Raw genomic sequence first — 22,852 nt, forward strand, 5'->3', positions numbered from 1 at the left:
GTGTCACCATTTTCTGAGATCCATAACATTTTCATATTTTGGAATCTGGGGCTGGGTGAAGACTCATTTTTTCCCCCTGAGCAGATGTTTTACTGATACTATTTTAGGGCAGACATGATGTTTTGATTGAATGTAACAGCAATGTTGCAAAGGCAATAAAAACGTAATTCTGGCATTTTGGTTATTTTTCTTGTTACGCTGCTTACCAATAAGAATATTTTATTTTATATATTGATAGCTTGGACACAAACGCAGTGATATCAAATCTGTGTATTTTTTTTAAATGTTGGATTTTTAATAGTGCAAAAAAGGGGTGATTTGAACTTTTGAGTTTTGTTATGTTTTTCGTATTTTTTTAAACTTTTTTCTCACTTTTTGCTATATTTGGTAGTCCCCTTAGGGGACTTGAAGCTGTGATCATCCGATCGCTTGTGCTATGCATAGCAGTACCTAAGCACTGCTATGTATAGCTAAAATCAAGATCTCCTATGAACGCAAGCCATGAGCTGGCTTTCACAGGAGGATCATAATGACAGGCACAAGGGTCTTCAGCAGACCCCAGGCTGTCATGGCAAGACATAAGCTAAGCGCCCCACGATCATGTCACGGGTGTGCCGATGGGAGTATGGAATGACGCACCCCTCTGTTGGTGCGTGTTTTACATGCCGTTGTCAGAGACGGACAGCAGGATTTAGCAGGTTAACATACGCTGAGCTCTTAATGGCTGATTAAATCATCAAAGGCAGGGACACCACTTTTAAGGTACAAGTACGTCTAAGGTCATGAATTGGTTAAAGTAAAAAGCAATTAACTATGTCCTACCTTATTCGATTTATTTTGTTGAACTTTTCCATCAACTTAGAAAATAGCTATCTGACAGTCCGACACAGTGAAAATTTCTTAGAGTAAGTAAGATTATTCATTAACCATAATTCCTGTGTTTCGGGAGGTTCTGTACAATGAAGTGGTTGGTGGTAGACTGGATTGTACTTTCCAGTTTTCTGGCTCAGACAGTAAATTCATTCACTCATTAATAATTATGAATAATAACTTAACATTAATACAAAGGCTTTAACAAAATATGACAAAAGATGACTCATTCCAAACTCTGGGTGCCATGTCCAAAAATAGAGAGAAACGTGCCAAATCCATAAATTCCAGCTTTGTTTTAAAGGAACAATGACACTCTTCTCATAAGCAACAAATGACCCATTTAGGGAGACAGTCCTGCACCCCCCCGAAATATTATTATAACATAAATATCACAAATTCTATATATGATTCTGTGTATTTCTATGAACTTTTCAATAATCTTGGGGAAAAATGCACAGATTGTAAGCTCTTTAGGCAGGGAATCGCACATTTTCAACTTTCTATATGTTTGTCCTAATATAAATAAAAATATAAATAATAATGGCTTTTGAAGTGCAGAGCTGACTGAACCTGATTTCGATTCTTCATAAAGGTACAGGAATTATTGATCTACTGTGCTGTACTACTGTGGGAATGAAAAGTATACGGAGGATTCCAGCACAGTGTCAATCTGTACCATGTTTGTGAGAACATCGACATGCTGGATTATTGCAGCCCAGATGGATGCTCACAATAAAGTACCATGTCTAAAAATTACACCTAATTTCAAACTTTCATAAGTGTACAACTTGCCTGGAAATGGATATATTTAAACCCTGTCATTACTAGAAGGAAACAAGTGTCTGTAAAGAAACCAATTTTCATTATAAGGAATGTCTTATGCTTACACATGGTATTGACATTCGTGGCCCTGGTGGTGTCTGTAAGCTGATTTTATATTTAGCCTCGGAGACATTATTTTACCAGATGATTGCCATTAATGGAGTGTATAAGAATCATTAAGACCTCACGTTTTAGACTGGTGAAAGGTACGTTACAATGATAGGACAGGTGATGACTCTGCTTGTAACAGGGTACTTCTTCACGTGTTCCTATGGAGCCTCAGAACAGTTTTGCTTAGTATTTTAAAGGGAATTTGCCACATGTATGATTATCAGAAGCATACCAGTGGACATGGATGTTTAAGATAAATATTTCATTAGCCGTGCTGTAGAACTTTGTATGATTAACAGGGAAACTCAGGCAGGAGTATCAGCGTCTGATGCTATCACAAGAGTCAGAACTTCGGCTCCAGCTTCTACTACGACTTCTGCTGTGTTCCCATGAGCTTCTATTCCAGTCCCTGCTGCGACTTCTACTGCTGTGGCTTCTGCTGCGACTGCTTCTGTGGCTAAAGTAACTGCGACTTCTGGACCGGCTTCTTAGACTATACCAAGAAGGGGTGCTGCTGTCACTGCTGGATGACGAAGGGCTTGGCCGGTAATATGGGATTGGACGCTTTCGAGCACTGTGAAGAGGAGAATGACAGACACGTTAGCACAGCTTGTGATGGATTCCCAAAACTGAGATGCCAAGTTGCTCTAGGTCACAAGTGCCATGTAAGGACAGGAGAGGTTATGAAAAATCCTGCCTATTTTTAGAATATACAGTGCTGCTGCTCTCTACTGGAAATTCATATGAAATATTACTGAACTACATTTTTTTTTAGATTTGATGGCTATTTCAAATACATATCTGATCGAAGCCTCTTTTATGGCTTTTGCTACTGATCCCCTGAAAGAAATTTAAGAACACACAAAAAAGACGTGTGGAATTTTCATTAATTAATTTTAAATTAACTATTTCATGAAATATCATGTAGACTTATGAGAAATGCATGGATGTCAAATATAAGCTTAGATGAGGAAATAAATATATCTAGGACTATGTGATTTACAGGAGTTAGCCCATATAGTAGTTTTGAACCAAATGTGTCTACTTAAAGCCTCTTGTCTTCGTATTATATGCAAATGTATGCAAATGTGCTAAATCAGACATAAAAAATCTCATCAGGGCATCCATGTAGCATGGAACCTGATGTGTTCATAAGAACTACAGTATCCTTTTTCATACCAACTACTAAAACATAAGCATATTAACCCCTTACTACCAGTTTTAGCATTCTTTATCAATTTCCATTTTACAAATCTGACCTGTGGCACTATATATGTTATAATAACACTGCCTGCATATGTCCTGCAGTGGCAATATGACTTTTCACAAGGATTTTTTATTGCACAAGAAAGCTGTATTCTCTGTCAGATGCTGTATTAGGAATGCATTGTCAGCATTTTTTATGTGCTGGTTATGGTGGAGGATACCTCTTTAAGACAACTTTTTTAACAATTATTCAAATGATTTAAGGAGATACTATAGAATAGTATATTTGTTGTCATACTGGCTTAAGCTGGAGTCACACATAGCAATCTCGCTAGCGAGATCACTGCTGAGTCACAACTTTTGTGACGTAACAGCGATCTCACCAGCGAGATCGCTGTGTGTGACAGCGATCAGCGACCGGCCCCCCTGCCGGTATCACCGATCACTGCAAGAAACCTCTGGACTTTTTTTCATCGCTGATCTCCCACTGGCCAGCACGCATCGCTGCGTGTGACAGGCGGGAGACCAGCGATCAGCTGTAAAAAATAATACAAAATATTGTTATTCTCACCTTCTGACGTCCCGCGCAGCCATCCCGCCTCTCTCCACGCTCCGGTCCCAGTGATCCTTTGCGAGAATGACCGTGAGAATGTCACGGTCTCGCGGGAGCGCGAAGTCTCGCGGTCACTCGTGCAAAGGATCACTGGGACCGGGAGTGTGGAGAGAGGCGGGATGGCTGCGCGGGACGTCGGAAGGTGAGAGTAACAATAATTTTTATTTTAATTCTATTTTTTTACAGGGATGGCATCAGCGCTAACAAACACAGCGACGCCGCGCGCTCGGCATTGCTGTGCTGATCGCTGGTGAAGCTGTCTGTTTGACAGCTCCCCAGCGATCACATAGCGACTTACCAGCGATCCTGAAACGTTGATATCGTTGTTGGGATCGCTGGTAAGTCGCTATGTGTGACTCCAGCTTTATTAGCAGCAGATATAAAATCTGCAATATCCTGAAAATTGTTGTTGCCTGTTATTTCTGGTTAGGCTATCTAGAAATAAAAAGATGGCAAATGTTTTCCCAGTGTCATTACCTACTTTAATTTCCTATTTCAACTTTCCCCATTAAAGTTAATTGAAGAATATTGTCTAAAACTTGCAACAAACTCTACATCTAGATAAATGTCCATCACCTACTCGCATTGATTGATTTTAAATTTGAATTTGCCAAATTGTGCAAACAAAATTCAGTTCTTTTCTAATTGCAACACTGCAAAGACTGTAAGGGTATGTGCCCACAATCAGGAACTGCTGCAGGTTTGGTGCTACATATTATTGCAGCGTCAAACCCGCAGCATCCAGATGTTACAGCATAGTGGATGGGAAAGCAAGGAACATGAGGCAAGGGTTCATGTGACAACCAAAAAAGCTATTGCAACATCAGCCTGGCTGTTATATTGCTGCAGTGTGTAAATGTCTTCAATTTGACAATTTAAAGAAAAACTGTCACCAGGTCATCCCATCTGAGAGCAGCATAATATAAGAGTATAGACCATGATTCCAGTGATGTGTCACTTTCTGGGCTGCTTGCTGTCATTATTTGATCTGCTGCAGATATATCACTTATCTGATTGTTGCGCTATGTATATCCGTGCCAACACCACTGGCAGCTTTCTGCCCATATATAGTGTACGCAGAAAACTGTGCATCAATGGTGTGGGTGGGGTTAAACAGAGCTCACAAATATGCTTGATTACCTGGTAGCAAGTTTACTAGTTCTCTCTTGATAATTTCCTGCTGATAAAACTGTGATTTTATCAAAACTACACTAAGCAGTCCTGAAAGTCATACTTTTCTGGAATCAGGGTCTGCTGTGTATCTACATTATGCTGTTCTAAGATTAAGTGGCAAAAACCTGGTGTCAGATTCCCTTTGAACAGAAGTGTAAAAACAGAATAATTAAACCAGTATGCAAAGAGTAAATTGTGTGTCGAATGTATTAACTCTTCTATTTTTGTTTTTTAAAACACCATTAACCTCTAACTTAGAATGCTATGCTGTTTGCTAGGTATACGCACGGTACATAATTTGCTACAACAGCCTGCAGTATTGTTGCTAAATTCAACTAATAAAACTTTTGTTCAACCTTAACGAGCATGCTGCATGGTAATGTGGTGTCATTTAAAGCACCAACCCAGTGTTTATTTTTTTATTTCACTGCTCGAGTGATTTCACTATTGTAAGTTTCCTACCCCTAGTATTATACTTACCTGTTGTTCTCAGTGATGCTCCTGTCGTCTTCTGCAGGTTGTGACTTGCTGGATCGCTCAAATATTTGCTGGGTTAGCCATTGCAATACCGACTCTGACTGACCGGAAGTCAGAGGTAGCAGTCGCAAGCTTTCAATTTAAGTCTATTAGAGACAGAAGGAGACCAAATCGATGCTCTCGTAGACTTGAGAGCTTTGTGACCGTTACCTCTGACTTTCGGTCAGTCAAAAGTTGGGGTCACACAATGACGGATCGGGATTGGAGCAGCACCGGGAACAGCTGAAGACTGCAGCTGGTAAGTATACCACTGGGTCAGGGAACTTAAATTAGTGCCACCACTTCAATGCAAAAAATAAAAAAAACACCGGAGTGGTGCTTTAATAAATTGGACCATTAAAACAAGTATTCAAAAAATGTAAGTGTGCCCATTTTATAAAAGAGTTAAAACAAAAATGCACCCCCCAGCCCTTTTCATAAAAAGAAAGAGACAAGAGAAGTTTGTAAGTTTTGCATACCAACTATGTGCACCTGCAACAAGTCACTGTTTTCAAATCACATGTACGGTAGAGATGGGCGAGCGTGTTCAGCACTACTTGATATTCAATCAAGCATTTTGGTGCTCAATTGAGTATCAAGCAGGGCTGAGTATTGTGTGGTGCTCTAGTGTTTGGGTTTCTGTAATAAGCACATTTGAATCAAGATACCCAGCCACAGTGGCACAGATGATGTCAGGACAGCCTGTCACAGCAGCACAGAGGAACTCTGGAAACATCCTTTGTGCTGCTGTGGCTGACTCTTCTGACATCCTCTGTGTTACTGCGGCAGGCTCTCCTGACATCCCCCGTGCTGCTGTGACTAGGTCTCTGGAGGGGGCTGTGTACATATGATTGGTTGATGTAGGTTATTGATTGATGTAGATGTGGAGAGAGAGAGAGATATCTCACAAACAGTCTGGCTGACAGAGTAATCTGGGTATCCTGGACCCGGTCTCCTGGAAAAATCCTGATTACTTTATTTACTTACATTAGGCTTGGTACTTGAGTTGAGCACCCAAGCATTCCAACGTGCTCGATTCGAGTACCGTGCTACCGAGCAGTTTACTGCCCGCTCATCACTAGTCTAGGCTATAACATTGAACAAAAAAGTATGCAACAAAATTAAAAAATTTTAACGACATGCACACTTTGTGACATAGACAGTTGACTTTAAATTTTTGGCTTGTAGATATTTGTAACCTGTATTTGGAAAAAAATGGTTTCTCTGCCTGTGACACCTAAGCCTAGGTTTAAGGATTCTTGTCTACTAGCAAAATTAGGATGCAGGGTATTAAAGTATCCTCCTTGTTTACAATTGCAGTATATGAAGATTAAAAAAATGCACTTACTAAAGTGTTCTATTGCTACTGCCTTATATCACAGATCAATTAATTCACAGTTACACTGACTATACAGGTGCAGCACTTCCCTAGCTCACTTAAATCCTGGGATAATTATTCACAAAATGACTACCATTCCCATTTTACATGTGCTGCTCTTAGTGCAGTAGTGCAACACAATCCAGTTTTGTCCTTTTTCTGTCCCTAGGTGGATTGTACGATCTGACCTCTATCGATATGCTGTAAAAGCATAAAATAGAACTGCTTGGCTGGTACTCATCTTTTATACTGGCCTTGATAGTCCTCCCTGAGTTTCTGTACTAGACCATGTGATGTGATACATAATGAGGAAGCCCACCTGGCCATAACTGATGTTATTAGCCCACTTTGTGTCTCTTCATCATTGAGTGAAATGGGACCAGACATTTTTTTTTTATTGTGGTCAACCCATGCAAACTGTTCCAATTCATAGGGATCTTTGAATTTCAGGAAAATGCAACTATAAGACAATTATCTGCAGATCAGTTTGATCATCTCTATTCCCTACCACTGGCTACTGTTGTTAACTAGGGCAAGTGTTTTTTCACTATGAAATTACTATCAGTATTACTAGTTATAGGAAACAACTGCACCTTGGCTACTAACTCAATCCGCACAATAATAGCAGATTCTCTATAGTGTATATCTCACATACAGGTGCATCTCACAAAATTAGAATATCAAAACGTTAATTTACTTCAGTTCTTCAATACAAAAAGTGAAACTCATTATATACTGTCATTACAAACAGAGTGATCTATCTCAAATGTTTATTTCTATTAATGTTGATGATTATGGCTTACAGCCAATGAAAAACCAAGTCATTATCTCAGTAAATTAGAATACTTTATAACACCAGCTTGAAAAAATGATTTTAAAATCTGAAATGTTGGCCTACTGAAATGTATGTTCAGTAAATGCACTCAATACTTGGTCAGGGCTCCTTTGGCATCAATTACTGCATCAATGTGGTGTGGCATGGAGGCGATCAGTCTGTGGCACTTGTGGTGTAGTGTCCACTGTGTCTGCTAGGGGGCGCTGTGTGGGTGTCCCAGGATGGGTGTATAGCCATATCCAGGGTGGTAATAGGAGCAGGATCCTAAATGACCGTTATGTATCCCAAGGTGGGTGGCCTTGGGATGAAGGCTTGATTATGTGTTGATCAGCAGGGCTACTGCTGATGTTCTGTTCCAATGTGTTAGGGAAGCCTTCAGGTGGTTGGGAGATGGGTGGAACCAATCACCTACAAATCCACCAAGGGGCATGTGTCTAAAACGCCCATAGTGAACAGTATGTGTGTGAATGGCTGTAGGACCTGCGATAAGGTCATAGCCATGTGATCCGGTGGGCGTGGCTACGGACCATATTAGGTGACCAGGGTATGGCATTTATGGGAAAAGTGATCTCAATTGCTGTACCCTATAGATGTTTTGTACAACCATATAGAAATTTCTGGGTGACCATCTATATTCCTACATTCAGGTTTGGCTTCTTCTCTTTTCTAAGTGAAGGCCTATATGCTTGACAAGCAGCTGTATGCTGGATGAAGCATAGCCTTTGTGACCAAAGGAGTAAGGGGAGCAGAGCTCCACTGTGAAGATACCCTGCTGACTGCTGTAAGACTGTTGCATATTGCTTTGGTTTATGATGATGAATTATCCGCATGGACTATGTTGATGTTTTATGAAAAACCCTTGCCGGACCTGGTTATTTGGCTGCAAAGCGAGTATCCCCAACCCGAATAACAAGCGCTACCTTACACACTGCTGAGGCGTTATGGAAGCCCAGGTTGCTTTGATACCAGCCTTCAGCTTGTCTGCATTGCTGAGTCTGGTGTCTCACATCTTCCTCTTGACAATACCTCATAGATTTTCTATAGGGTTAAGGTCAAGCGACTTTGCTGTCCAATCAAGCACAGTGATACTGTTGTTTTTAAACTAGGTATTGTTACTTTTGGCAGTGTGGACAGGTGCCAAGTCCTGCTGGAGAATGAAATTTCCATCTCCAAAAAGCTTGTCGGCAGAGGGAAGCATGAAGTGGCTGTGCTGACTTTGGTCTTGATAAAACACAGTGGATCTACACCAGCAGGTGACATGGCTCCCGAAACCATCATTGATTGTGGATGTTTCACATATTTTTTTATCACGTCCATTACCTAGTGATCCTTCTTGCTTCCAGGTGACTAGGAGAATCTCTTCTACGCTTTTTCATAGGTGAATAAGAGCTGCGCCTTGCCCTCTGACCTCCTTTACGAGTTTCCTTTTCGGCAGAATCATACTTGCCGCTTCTCTCTCGAACTCTGTTGGAATTAATTTAGAATTCTGATATTCAAGAGAATATACTTTTAATAATGAAGACAGTAAAATTCTTATTGCAATTGAATCTGTTCTTTTACTTCAGTATTGATTTTTTTTATCAGTTTTCATTGGAGAGTAGATTGCGTAAAGGATATTCATACAATAAACTCAATAATTTAATACCAATTAGAAGCAAAGCAGTGAATGATAGGTTGACAAAAGATAGAAATTGAGATGTGTATAAAATATCATAATAAGCTCAAATCTCACACTAAATGCTGGCACATTTTGATTTTTTTTTTTTTTTTTTTTTTACTTATGAGCAGATGTCAGATTTGCACAATCTTTTTCCATAATTAACTATTGCAACATACACCAATGAATGCATTGGAGAGAGCAGACCATACCAACTTTTCTTGAGAATATTTGATGTCCATTTTGATATAACATTTTAAAGTTATGTTTTACTCCAAAAATTGATGTACACATATTGAGAAATATACACTATTATAAAGATGAAAAAAGCTCTTTTATGACTCCATCAATTTGTAATATTTCCCTTTGTAACACATTTTGAAAAAGCAATCTAACATTAAAGCTAGGATTGGGTGTCCACATTAGAGTTAAGTTATCTGAAACTGCTGATTTTTTAAAGACTGTTCAATTAATGTGTATGGGTCCTTCCGACTCTTCTGACAGTTGAGGTCAGAGAAATTGAAAGATTTGACATGCTGAATACTAACACCCAATCTTTTAGGTTTTGGGGGCAATAAGCAGCAGTCAAACTATGTTTGGACAAATAGAAAGGGGTCGGGAGAGATATTGGTCAACCGAACTGCTTATGGGCAATCTAAGTAAACACTTGGTGGTCAGCATATTACAATCAGGAGCAAGTTGTATATAAAATGGGCGTTGAGCGGTAAGGAGTTGAGTGGCTTGTTGCTAAACTTTTACAGGAAAGCATAAAATAGATAATCTGACTCAGAAACATCTCAACATTACAACACAGCATTATATGCACATGAGCAAAATCTGGCCCAACAAAGTATCTGGTTGGTATAACTTACTGACACTATGTAACCTATTAAAAGCATAAACACTATTGAACTTCATTGAATAAGTCATGGTTGTGAATTTTATTGTCAGTTTAACAAAGTACCTGCTGGGACTGTAGCGAGAATAACTAGGGCTTCTTCTTGTTCGTGAATTTCTACTTCCAGTGCTCTTCCGGGCTGATTTAGGGGAATAGCTGGGAGATCTTGAGTATGACCTGCAATGATTTATCCGGATTATGTTAAAGAGCAGGATGAATAATGCTACCAGAATTGAACATTTATCACCTATAACAACTTATAGATGGAAACCGGGACAGACACAGACAGCAAAGGAGTCGTTAGCAAGAACAAAATATGCATCCCATGCTCTCCAAAATGTCATAACAGAGCACCCTTTTCTGTATCTCTAATAACAATACAGATGATTGAATGTTTGAAAATCAAATTAGCTAGCTTCAATGAATTTTTCCCTAAAATTTGATTTGTCATACTGCAATGCCATCGATGGTCCTGAAATCTCCATTTTTTACACAACCTTGCTAATGACAAAGTAACCTCACCATAAGGACAGATGGTAATGCTGTATTAGCCAACAGCCCATTTAATAATACAGCGCACTAACAGACTTATCATGTGTTTTTTATGCAAAATTTGACTAGTAAAACACATGTGTAAAAAAGTTGTCAACATACACACTTTGTGAGGTAAATTGTTGTAGTTTAATGTTTGGATTTTGGGGAATTTTCTTTGGTATTTTTAAAAACAATTATTCTTCCTTTCACAAAAAGGATTTGAGAAGAATTGCTCAGACTGAAACTTATTTCAGATTTGTCCTTTTGTAAAAAAATATTGTGCTGCCTTGGTTCTGCTCTCTAGCACATTATGAGTGAACAAATAAAATGTAATTGTAATTCCAATGTAGGAGGTCAAATTTCAGCTACACCATATACACTGAGTCACTGAGTCTGGTACCACTGCTCTCTCTCACTCTCTTTATCAATTGAATCTCTGTATTATTCACAGACTACTACTCTCATCTTATTTACTGGGGCAGTGGTACATCACATTACTGTCTGTAGTACTTGTTCGATGTTTTATGTTTTTCTCTTTACATCTCTATTGCTGAGCCATGAGTTTTGATGTCCTCTCGCTATCTTAGATCACCCTAACATGGCTATTGCATTACTTTTCTAAGCTTCTATATAGGCTATGATAGTCCCTTCTCATTGGCTGCTCTATACTATGTGATGTGTAGCTGCATGGCATTATGGGGAATCCCATACGATCTTGCCTGAGGTCATGCTAGCCTTCTGTGGCTGATACCATCTTCTGCAGCTTGTAAAAAGGAGAAAGCTTTTTTTGGTGATTAGTATAAATCAAATCACAAGTTGTTCTAGTTCTCTTGGATCTACGTATTTCATAAAATTCTATTCAAATTCATTCCGCATCAATTTGATGTGCTCATTTCTACTCCCTAGTAATTATGAGCCTTACATTTAGCTTACAAGTATAGACAATCTAAGAATCTAATAGGCAGCAAGAAGATACTTTGAAGGTTGCAGTGCGTCCTCTATCTTAATAGGCCTCTATGCAGCTGCACAGGGCCATATTTATGGCTTGTACAATGTGGTGACAGGTTTCATAAATGACCACAATTGGCATAAAAATGTAGTCTGCAGGTGACAGTGTAACAAGAATGATTGAAATCAAGCAGCTTTGTTGCACACATTAGAGAGCTCTGATTTTAACATATTTGAGACTTTATATAATTTCCTGTTATAAAATGCATTATTTTAATTACATCTGAGTATTATATCTATCCACCATCGCCATTTTCAATAGCAAAAAAACTTCCATATATCGTAAATTCCTAGGACCATGAGTGATGTCTGGTAGCCTAGGTTCTTATCTGAAAAGATTGCCATGTTGCTGCATTTGGGCTCACACAATTTGATGAAACTGTGCTTTAAGCACCTCAATTCTGTAAATATATTCAATACAGCAGTAATGCAGTTAAAAATATTTCAATGGCTCATTTATACCTTAGCCCTCTCAAGATGGCAGTTGTATACGTTTGTTTGCATGCTAGTGCGTAGAGTAGGTCGTACTTCTGTGAACATACCTTCTACCTGAAGAGATAGACCTGCTTCGAGACTTTGGGTCTGAAGATGACCTATAATAAGAGGAGTAAGAGCTGATGGAGTGACTTGAGCTACGGGAGTAAGACCTTCTGGTGCTTTTGTATGAAGAGCTCCGTGATCGATGTCTGTCAGGTGAGATGTCGGATACACTTTTGTGTTCCTTAAGGCAGCCAAGACAAGAGGACAAATCTCTGAAGAAAAAATAGAGCCAACTCTTATTTTATACATAGCAAAGAATCAAGCCCTGTTGAAAAATGTGGTAAGTTGTAGATAAGGACAATTAATTGGCTGTAACAAAGCTCTATTTTAATAGAAAAGCATTTTTATAAGCATCTCTGACAACTAGTACAACTAGTATATCAATGTAGCCTTCAACAGTTTTCACATTTCTTCACCTTTTTGCCGGTGTCCTTGACTCTTCCAAATGATGTGATGAAGCTTTACTAAAGGAAAAACAACTGGCAGATGAATTCCCTGAATCAGAGATGTTGTCACTGTGACCATTTGGAGTCTTCGCAGATGAAGGGACGTGTCCATAACCCTGATGAATAGGACTCTCTTTGTCCTGATTATTCTTCAACACAGAGGAACTTGTCTGCATCGAGGGAGGGGTGCAAATATCATTCCCCGAGTCATACTCGTTTGAGACATCCTTTTGACAACCTCCATGATTTTCTGCTGTGACCAAAAGGCCAGGGACTGATTGGGAAATCTGAAAACACAAAAGAGTGTTGACATAGGTGGAACCTAACACTGTAAAGCAACTTGTCACAGTCACTTTCCAGAATTAATTTCTTTTAAATTCTCCATATACTGTATATTTTATTAACTGGAAAGAAACAAAAGAGAGAACAAAAACAGAAGAGAGGGCAGTGGAAAATGAAAAAGAAATAGGAAAAAATAAAAAAAATCTGTACAGAAAGTAAACAGAGGTGCCTGCAGACAGTGAGAGCTGCAATGATACTGACACCATGCACGATTTTGGCATGCACCCATAGAAAGAGAATGAGACTCAGAGTGAGAAAGAAAAAAGGTACTGCTGTAAATGTAATGAGTTTTTTCTCTGATTAAACATTGGCAGGGTAAATGGGACACAGGCTTCAGAGGAGAATAGCTACATTTAATGTAGCTGTTATTAAGTACAATTGTGAACAATGTGTCCTACAGATTTAATTAGAGTACTGAAAGAGACAAAACCGCACCTTTCCGTGTAGTAGAGGCTTAGCAGTCAGCCAGATTGGGGAAAGTGCTAAGGTCACGTCATTTTTCCTTTTGCATTTTTTTTTAATACAGACGTTAAGAAATTATGATGCTTGAAAGTAACTTTATGTAAAATTACTGATGTATGGACAAAATCATTAGGATTAAATGAAGTTCAAGTTTGTTCAGTTTGTTCTTTCTAGAAAAATGTTGGACAAGGTAATATTGATGCACTGATAGCAAATTATTAAAATATTGCCTCACTAACTTATCCCAGCCTAAATCCATGCATGTGTGTTGAATAAGTATTAGCTTCTTTTCAGTATGGCACTTGCTCTGTAGCTTATACTGTAATATATCTTATGCAATTTCTTCAGTGTACTAGTATCTTAAATTGACTGTACAGTCAAAAATTCAAAAATAATATGATATAGAATCATAGAATGGTAGAGTTGGAAGGGACCTCCTGGGTCATCTGGTCCAACCGCCTGCTCAAAGCAGGATTCACTAAATCATCCCAGTCAGATGTCTGTCCAGCCTCTGTTTGAAGACTTCCATTGAAGGAGAACTCAGCCTGTTCAACTCATTGATCACCCTCACTGTCAACAAGTTTTTTCTAATATCTAATCTGTGTCTCCTCTCATTCAGTTTCATCCCATTGCTTCTCGTCTTTCTTTGTGCAAATGAGAATAAAGCTGATCCCTCTACACTGTGACAGCCCTTGAGATTTTTGTAGACAGCTATTAAGTCTTCTCGTGGTCTCCCTATGTTAGTACCCACAAAGGATAGTAATTTATTATATCAATTCTATAGATCTTACTTTTCATCTGAAAATGTTGCTTAGTCTGTTATCCCATATGTATTGGAGGCTCCAATGGAGACTTAGTCATATTTGCTCAAAATATTAGCAAAGCACAGAATAGAAAACAAAACTGTCTGACACAGATGTGAACAGAGCCTTATCTACACCTGGGGTAATCTCAGGCACACCTCCTATCTCACCATTGGACAGGAATGCTGTTCTCCAGTCCCCTGTCACTCAACCTGTGTTGATAGACTTGCATTATATTCAGCAGCAAATCCTTGGCTACCCACAAAGTCAGTGCTTAGGCTGGTTTCACATTTGCGTTTTTTTTTCGCGGTAATTTAGCGCTAAATAGCGCATGCGTTTTTTTTTCCTATACTTTGCATGGGATGCGCTTATGTGCGCTTACACATGCGTTTGTACGCGTTTTACCGCGCATGCGTTTTTTTGCGGTATGCGCTCGGGCGCACAAAATGCAACTTGTTGCATTTTTTGTGCGTCCGATTTGCCTCAAAAAAACGCATGCGCGCGCAATGCGTTTTTTTACAGCAAGACACCCATTATAAGTCTATGATGAGCATATGTGCGCATTGGCATGCTTATGTATGCGTTTTTTTGCACATGCGTTTTTTTTTTTACCATTAGTTTAGACAATGGAATTTAGGGGTTTGGGTAAAGTTAGGGTTAGTTAAGGGGGTTTAGGGTTAGGGTTAGGGTTAGGGTTAGGGTCAGGGTTAGGGTTAAGTATGGTTTGGTTAAGGGTTAGGGTCAGGGTTAGGGTTAGGGTTAGGGTCAGGGTTAGGGTTAAGTATGGTTTGGTTAAGGGTTAGGGTCAGGGTCAGGGTTAGGGTTAGGGTTAGGGTTAGGGTCAGGGTTAGGGTCAGGGTTAGGGTTAAGTATGGTTTGGTTAAGGGTTAGGGTTAGGGTTAGGGTCAGGGTTAGGGTTAAGTATGGTTTGGTTAAGGGTTAGGGTCAGGGTTAGGGTTAGGGTTAGGGTTAGGGTCAGGGTTAGGGTCAGGGTTAGGGTTAAGTATGGTTTGGTTAAGGGTTAGGGTCAGGGTTAGGGTTAGGGTTAGGGTCAGGGTTAGGGTTAAGTATGGTTAGGGTTAGGGTTAGGGTTAGGGTAAGGGTTAGGGTCAGGGTTAGGGTTAAGTATGGTTTGGTTAAGGGTTAGGGTCAGGGTTAGGGTTAGGGTTAGGGTCAGGGTTAGGGTCAGGGTTAGGGTTAAGTATGGTTTGGTTAAGGGTTAGGGTCAGGGTTAGGGTCAGGGTTAGGGTTAGGGTCAGGGTTAGGGTCAGGGTTAGGGTTAAGTATGGTTTGGTTAAGGGTTAGGGTCAGGGTCAGGGTTAGGGTTAGGGTTAGGGTCAGGGTTAGGGTTAAGTATGGTTTGGTTAAGGGTTAGGGTTAGGGTTAGGGTTAGGGTCAGGGTTAGGGTTAGGGTCAGGGTTAGGGTTAGTAAAGTCATGGTTTGGGTTAGTGTGAGGGGCCACCTAATGTTGGAAAAAAACGCAAACGCGGTAAAAACGCATACAAACGCATAAAAACGCTGCGTTTTTTTCATGCATGCTCCTAAAAATGCTTGAAAAAAACGCAGCAGTTGTATGCTTTTGTATGCGTTTTTCAATGCGTTTTTTTGCGGGAAAAACGCGCTGCAAAAAAAAGCAAGTGTGAAACAGGCCTTAGAGAGTTGAATTCCAGTACAACAAGGCAGAATGATTACAAAGTAAAGATTACTAGACCACTAGTGAAAAAATGAACATCAAGCAATTGTCATACATATACTGAGGCAAATGAGGCTTAGTTTAAAAGGATTCTCCAGGAATGTAATAAAATGATCCCCATCACGCAATTCAAAAGGCATCTGTACTCTTCACATGTCAGGACAGATTGCAGTTTGAAGATTCAAAGCTTCCCTGACCTGTGTCTCAACTGACAGATAAGCACATATATCATAGTTGCTGGAGTAAAGGGGCCTTTACACGTAGCGATATAGCTAGCGATATCGCTAAAACGTCACCGATTTTGTGATGCTGCAGCGATATCGCTAGCGATATCGCTATGTGTGATACTTACCTCCGACCGGCTCCCCCGCTGTCTGTCGCTGATCACGCGCCATTTCTTGTTGGCGGCTTCCTGCTGGGCTTCCTGCTGGCGTCGACGAGCGACGCGTGGACGCGGGCGGGAGGACATCAGGATCGCCGCGTCTGAAAGATAAGTAACGACCGCTGCTGCGTCGCTACATCGCTGTGAGATCTGCCTGTGTGGCAGCTCACTAGTGACCATTTAGCGATGCACCAGCGATCCTGACCGGGTCGTATCGTTGTTGGGATCGCTGGTGCATAGCTAAATGTAAAGGGGCCTTAAGGCTGTGAAAGGAGAAGAAATAAATCTTTTCTTTGACTGGCTGTGCAAGGAGGACTCAGGCTGCAAAAAATATCCTTTGTGCTCAGTCAACCAAGGAGAAGATTTATTTTTTCTCCTCTCACAGCCCTTCTCCTCAGCTCATAAAGTTACATGTGCTTAAGATACTGGTCTTCTGTCATTAATACTCAGGTCTCAGGAGCTGTCTTCCATCTGGCTTCTATCTTCAGTCTGCAGCCTGTTTTGACACATGAGTAGAACAAGCTACCATTTGAATTATGTGATTAGGGCCATTTTATTACATTCTTGGAGAGTCCCTGTAAGATAAATTGTCAAAATTATTTTGCACTAGCTGAAGAGCCCAACGTTGCCCGAGCGTAGTAACTAACTGCCGTCCTGCTCTCTCCCTCCGCAGCCCCGCTATCCACTCGCCAGCACCCACTCTCTCCCTCCGAAGCCCAACTCTCCACCCGCCGTCCCGCATTCTCCCTCAGCAGCCCCACGCTCCATCCACCATCCCGCTCTCTCCTTCCGCAGCCCCTGTCTCCACTGGCCGTCCTGCTCTCTCAGCAGCTGCGCTTTCGCTCCGCAGCCCCGCTGTCTCCCTCCGCAGCCCAGCTTTCCATCCACGTCATGCTCTCTCCTTCCACAGCCACTCTCCAATCACTTTCCCGCATTCTCCCTCCACAGCCCTGCCCCTTCCCTCAGCAGCCCCAGTCTCCAACCGCCATCCCGCTCTCTCCCTCTGCAGTCCCGCTGTCCATGTGCCGTCCTGTTCTATCCCTACACAGCCCTGCTCTCCATCCATGTCCCGCTTTCCCTCCACAGCCCCACTCTCTCTCCACAGCCCCACTCTCCACGCTCTGTCCCTCTCTATCCCTCTGCAGCCCCCTCTCCATCCATGTCCCACTCTCTCCCTCACAGCTCCGCTCTCCACCTGTGTCCCGCACTTTCCCTCTGCAACCCCGCTCTACATCCGCCAGTTGGAGGGGCTATGTTGAATGGGTGTGGCTTGAAACATACATACACATACATACATTCAGCATTTTATATATATAGGTAAGAAGCCCAAAAATAAGAATTTTGTTTCCATTTACCATCTATTTTAGCTACCTTAGTCATAACACTCACATGTACATGAGATACCATCATGGTAACACATATTATTTGCTTACTTTTCACTTCCTGATTATTGATTAGCTTCTCTAATCTTTCAGTAACTGTTAAAGAGGTTGCTCACTACTCTGTGCTTGATGACCTATCTCTATGATAGGTCATAAATGTCTAATAGGCACACCTGTCTTCAGTTGTTCACAGTGTTGGCTGCTGCAGGCCAGAAATGCTCAATTGCGGAGCTGCTCCATCTCCTGTTAATGGCCTCGGCTGGGTACTGCACTGCACACCCACTTCCTGTTCAAATCAATCTGTATTCAAATCAGAAGATGAAACAGCTATGCAATCGAGCATTTTTGGTCAGTCGCCGCCGCACCGAGAACAGGTGATCGGCGGTGATGCTGGGTTTCGGACTCCAACCGATCAGACATTCACGACCTATCCTAAAGATAGATCATCAATGATGAAGTAGTGGAAAACGTCTATATTTATAAGCCGTTGTTGTAAATCTAAGACTATGATAAGCTACTATAGATTCAGTTTCTCTGTCTATTAAAAAAAGAATCCTGCTCAAACAGCAATAATTAAGATTCATTTTCCATTTTATTCTAAAAACTTAATTGATCATGCTACTACCACAGAAGAAAGTCTGCTTACATTTATGGGCCTATAACCCTGCGCCTTAATTTATGAATGTTGATGAACATGAAGCTAGCCTGTACCATTTTTAATGCAATTTCCACTTTCGATTACTTCAATGTTTATGTAAGCTCAGATAAAATGATAAATTTACAAATATATGCAAAATCATATACATTTTTCCATTAACATCCATATTACAATATACAATGTAAACAATATAGGCCAGCCTTTAATGGATGCATTTCTTTATGGATTTTTACAGTCTATAGAGAGAGGGTAAAAGCTCCATAACTACTTGCCTATCTTAATCTCAGCCTATATTCGAATATGGATATATGACTACAGACTGTTGTAAAACTGTTAGTTTATGAAGAAAGGAAGATAACCATTTAGAAATAGAATATGATTAAAAATATATCAGAGAGGAAATTTTCCAAAGTGAGATGAACCTAATAGATGTAGCACAATAATATTTTCTAGTATCTCCTGCTTTCTTTCTAGTATTTTAATTTTTCTTATTTCATTATAATTATTCACATGATTTATTCAAGAAATGTATTCAGCAAGATATGCTAAATTAGTTACATAGTCACTTAGGTTGAAAAAAGACCTAGGTCCATCAAGTTCAACCTTTCTCCACCAAATATGCATTTCGTCACTAATTTACTGTAACTATAACCCGCAATGTTATGTGTATCAAGGAAATCCTCCAGCCCTTTTTTAAAAGCTGTTATAATGTCTGCCATTACTACCTCTTGTGGTAGAGCATTCGAGAGTCTGACTACTCTAACTGTAAAGAACCCTTTCCTGTTTACCTGCTGGAATCGCCGTTCTTCCTCCCATAATGAGTGCTCCCTGGTCCTCAGTACAGTCTTTGGAAGGAATAAGTCGTGTGCCAGTGTTTAACTGTCCACACAGATATTTATACATGCAAATGAGATTCCCTCTGAGGTGTCTTTTTTCTAAGCTAAACAAGCCTAAGGCTATGTGCACACGTAGTTTTTAGTCTCTGCGGATTTTGTAGAGAAAACCGCAGGAAATCCGCAGGACAAAGTGCTGCGGTTTTTCTGCGGTTTATCTGCGGATTATCTGAGTTTTTTCCGCGGTATTGCCCTGCGGTTTTACACCTCATAATGGATGAGGTGTAAAACCGCAGCGTTTCTGCACCAAACAATTGACATGCTGCGGATTGTAAACCGCAGCAAAACCGCGCGGAAAAATCCGCAGCATGTGCACAGCTTTTTTTTATTTCCATAGGAAATAAAGGTACTGTACAATGCAGCAGAATTCTGCAGAGCCAAAACGCTGCGGAAACGCAGCAGAATCCGCAGCGTGTGCACATACCCTTACTTTTCCAACCTCTCATCATATGAGAGGCCTTCCTTCCCTTGTAATGATCTAGTTGCCCATCTTTGAACTGATTCTAACTTCTGAATATCCTTTTTAAAATGTGGAGCCCAAAACTGAATCCCATATTCTGGATGTGGCCTCACCAGTAATTTGTAATCATAATACATTGGGATTGCAGGATTTTATCTCTGTTTTATACACCCTAAAATCTTTTTTGCTTTTGCCGCTGCTGCTTGACATTGAGTACTCCTGCTCAGCTTGCTTGTAACGAGAATACCCAAGTCCTTCTCCTGTTCTGTAGTCCTGAGTATACTCTCATTTAATTTATATGTAGCAATAGAATTACTCCATCCTAGGTGCATTACTCTACATTTATCTACATAAAATCTCATTTGCCAAGTGTTTGCCCATTCGGTCGTCTTATTGTTATCAAATATCCAGTATAATAAAATAGAGGAAAATTCTATTAAAATTGTCAGGCGCTGTGTTATATGAAGTGCTATGTTTTCCATGCCTCAATTTTAAACAGGGAACTTTTCTAAGGGTTGTAGAGTTTTCAGATATTTAAAGAACAAGTACTTTCATGTGGTGGGGACCATGTTTCAGTTGTGTTGTTATGTATCTGATGACCCTGAATTTGAAAATAAGAAAAAGCCTTTATAAACCAACCTATCTAACCTGTTGTACATTTTGGTATGTAGTCTGGATAAATTACCTTCAGTAGTGAAGTGTTACCCCATAACTAACACAAAGCCAATTTTCTAAGGACAATGACAGGCACTATCATAAAACCTTGACACACCCAATTAAGTTAGGTCTTTTAGGCTTATTGGTGTCTGTCATTTGATGCATACATCGAATACACATTTTCAGTTTCCTACTCCTATCATGGAACAGAACACGGAAAATGTTTAACACAGATGTGAACCCAGCCTTAGATCTTTCACAATGATGCTATAGGATTTTTACAGGATGAAAATGATGAAATGGTAAGACAGGATGTTGAGAAGGCCGAACTTTTAAATTCCTATTTTGCATCTGTTTTCTCTCAGAAAGGAAATGTGACATCAACTGTTCTTCACTGTCCTATTAAGGGAATAGAAGAATCCAGGATATCTATAAACAGAAAGATAGTGAGGAAACACTTAGCTAACCTAAATGAATTCAAGTCTCCAGGTCCAGATGAATTACACCCCAGAGTACTGAAGGAGATAGCAGAAGAAATTTTTGAACCCCTCTCCATAATATTTGAAAATTCTTGGAGAACAGGAGATGTCCAAGAAGACTGGAGAAGAGCAAATGTTGTTCCTATCTTCAAAAAGGGGAAGAAGGTGGACCCAGGCAACTATAGGCCGGTGAGTCTGACTTCTATACCAGGAAAGATCTTTGAACAAATTATTAAACAACATGTATGTCAGTACCTGGATAAGAATGAAGTGATTAAACAGAGTCAGCATGGGTTTGTAACTAATAAGTCATGTCAGACTAACTTAATTTCCTTCTATGACGGAATCACTGATTGGGTGGATCAAGGAAATGCTGTAGATATAGTATATCTTGACTTCAGCAAAGCATTTGACAAAGTATCTCATACAATCCTTATTGAAAAAATGACTAAGTATGGAATGGACAAGGCAACTGTTAGGTGGATTCATAACTGGCTTAGTGATCGGACCCAAAGAGTGGTCGTAAATGGCAGCACATCCAGTTGGAAGAATGTCTCAAGTGGGGTACCACAGGGCTCTGTCCTGGGCCCTTTATTGTTCAACATCTTTATCAACGATTTAGATGAAGGAATTGAGGGTAAACTGATTAAATTTGCTGATGACAAAAGCTAGGAGGGATAGCTAATACTAGAGAAGAGAGAGAGAGGATTCAAAAAGATATAAATAAACTGGAGAAGTGGGCAGCAACTAACAGAATGGTTTTTAACAGGGAAAAATGCAAAGTACTACATCTGGGCAATAAAAATGAAAAAAGCATATACAGAATGGGAGGAATAGGCCTAAGCAACAGCACATGTGAAAAAGACTTGGGTATACTAATAGATCACAAACTGAATATGAGTCAACAGTGTGATGCAGCAGCAAAAAAAGCAAATGCAATTCTAGGATGTATTAACAGAAGCATACAGTCTAGATCACGTGAAGTCATTATTTCCCTCTACTCCTCTTTGGTCAGACCTCATCTGGAATATTGTGTCCAGTTTTGGGCACCACATTTTAAAAAAGACATCAACAAACTGGAGCAAGTTCAGAAAAGAGCAACCAGAATGGTGACCGGTCTGCAAACCCTGTCTTATGAGGAAAGGTTGCAGGATTTGGGATTGTTTAGTTTGCAAAAGAGAAGACTGAGAGGAGACTTAATAGCTGTCTACAAATATCTCAAGGGCTGTCACATTGTAGAAGGATCATCTTTATTCTCATTTGCACAAGGAAAGACTAGAAGCAATGGGATGAAACTGAATGGGAGGAGTCACAGATTAGATATTAGAAAAAACTTTTTGACAGTTAGAGTGATCAATGAGTGGAACAAGCTGCCATGAGAAGTGGTGAGTTCTCCTTCAATTGATGTCTTCAAACAGAGGCTGGACAGACATCTGACTGGGATGATTTAGCGAATCCTGCTTTGAGCAGGGGGTTGGACCAGATGGCCCAGGAGGTCCCTTCCAACTCTACGATTCTATGATTCTATGATTCTATGATTCTATGAGCTTCACGTGTTCACAAGGACTGTAAAAATAAAGGGGCTTTCTATTTATGGGTCCTGCATTTATTTGGAGAACATGGCCCTATTTTGGGTGGCTAGGAATTGAATGGTAGATACGCATATGTGACTTTTTAAGGTGTTAAAGGGGACATCTAATTTTGCCCTTTATGGCATAAATGTCTGATAAATGCAGGTCCTGCTGCTAAGACCTGTATCTATTTGGTGAATGGAGCCCCATCTTCATGCTGCCAGGAATATAGAGGTGACCACGAAGGTGCTCCTCTTTCCAAAAATTTGCCAAGTATGGTCACCTTTTCTTTCGTGACAGCCCAAAACAGGTGCTGGTCTCTAGACCGATTAGCATCCAGATAGATGGCATGTTCAAAATAGAACAACCCTTTTAAGAAGCAAGAAAAGAAAAAACCAGACCAAAGACATCAATGACTTTTTTTCCTCAAAGTGATGGAATAAAATGAGACAAGTGCAA

The 22,852-nt window shown here is 40.2% G+C and overlaps 1 protein-coding gene across 2 annotated transcripts in view; it reads right to left on the reverse strand.

Annotated features, from left to right (window-relative positions):
- Nucleotides 1-1,147: 1,147 nt before the first annotated feature.
- The window catches only part of SRRM4 (serine/arginine repetitive matrix 4), a 255,499-nt gene continuing 233,794 nt past the window's right edge, over nt 1,148-22,852 (reverse strand). For both annotated transcript variants that reach the window (XM_073559475.1, XM_073559466.1), the window contains 5 exons: nt 12,581-12,897; nt 12,167-12,376; nt 10,149-10,259; nt 8,848-8,991; nt 1,148-2,380 (listed from right to left, as the gene is read on the reverse strand). In XM_073559475.1, coding sequence (XP_073415576.1) covers nt 2,125-2,380; nt 8,848-8,991; nt 10,149-10,259; nt 12,167-12,376; nt 12,581-12,897 — 1,038 coding nt within the window. In that variant the 3' untranslated portion in view covers nt 1,148-2,124. The remainder of the gene's footprint in view (nt 2,381-8,847; nt 8,992-10,148; nt 10,260-12,166; nt 12,377-12,580; nt 12,898-22,852) is intronic.

Source organism: Dendrobates tinctorius, unplaced genomic scaffold, assembly GCF_039654945.1.
Source record: "Dendrobates tinctorius isolate UK_male_01 unplaced genomic scaffold, ASM3965494v1 ptg000003l, whole genome shotgun sequence".
Lineage (NCBI taxonomy): Eukaryota > Metazoa > Chordata > Amphibia > Anura > Dendrobatidae > Dendrobates > Dendrobates tinctorius.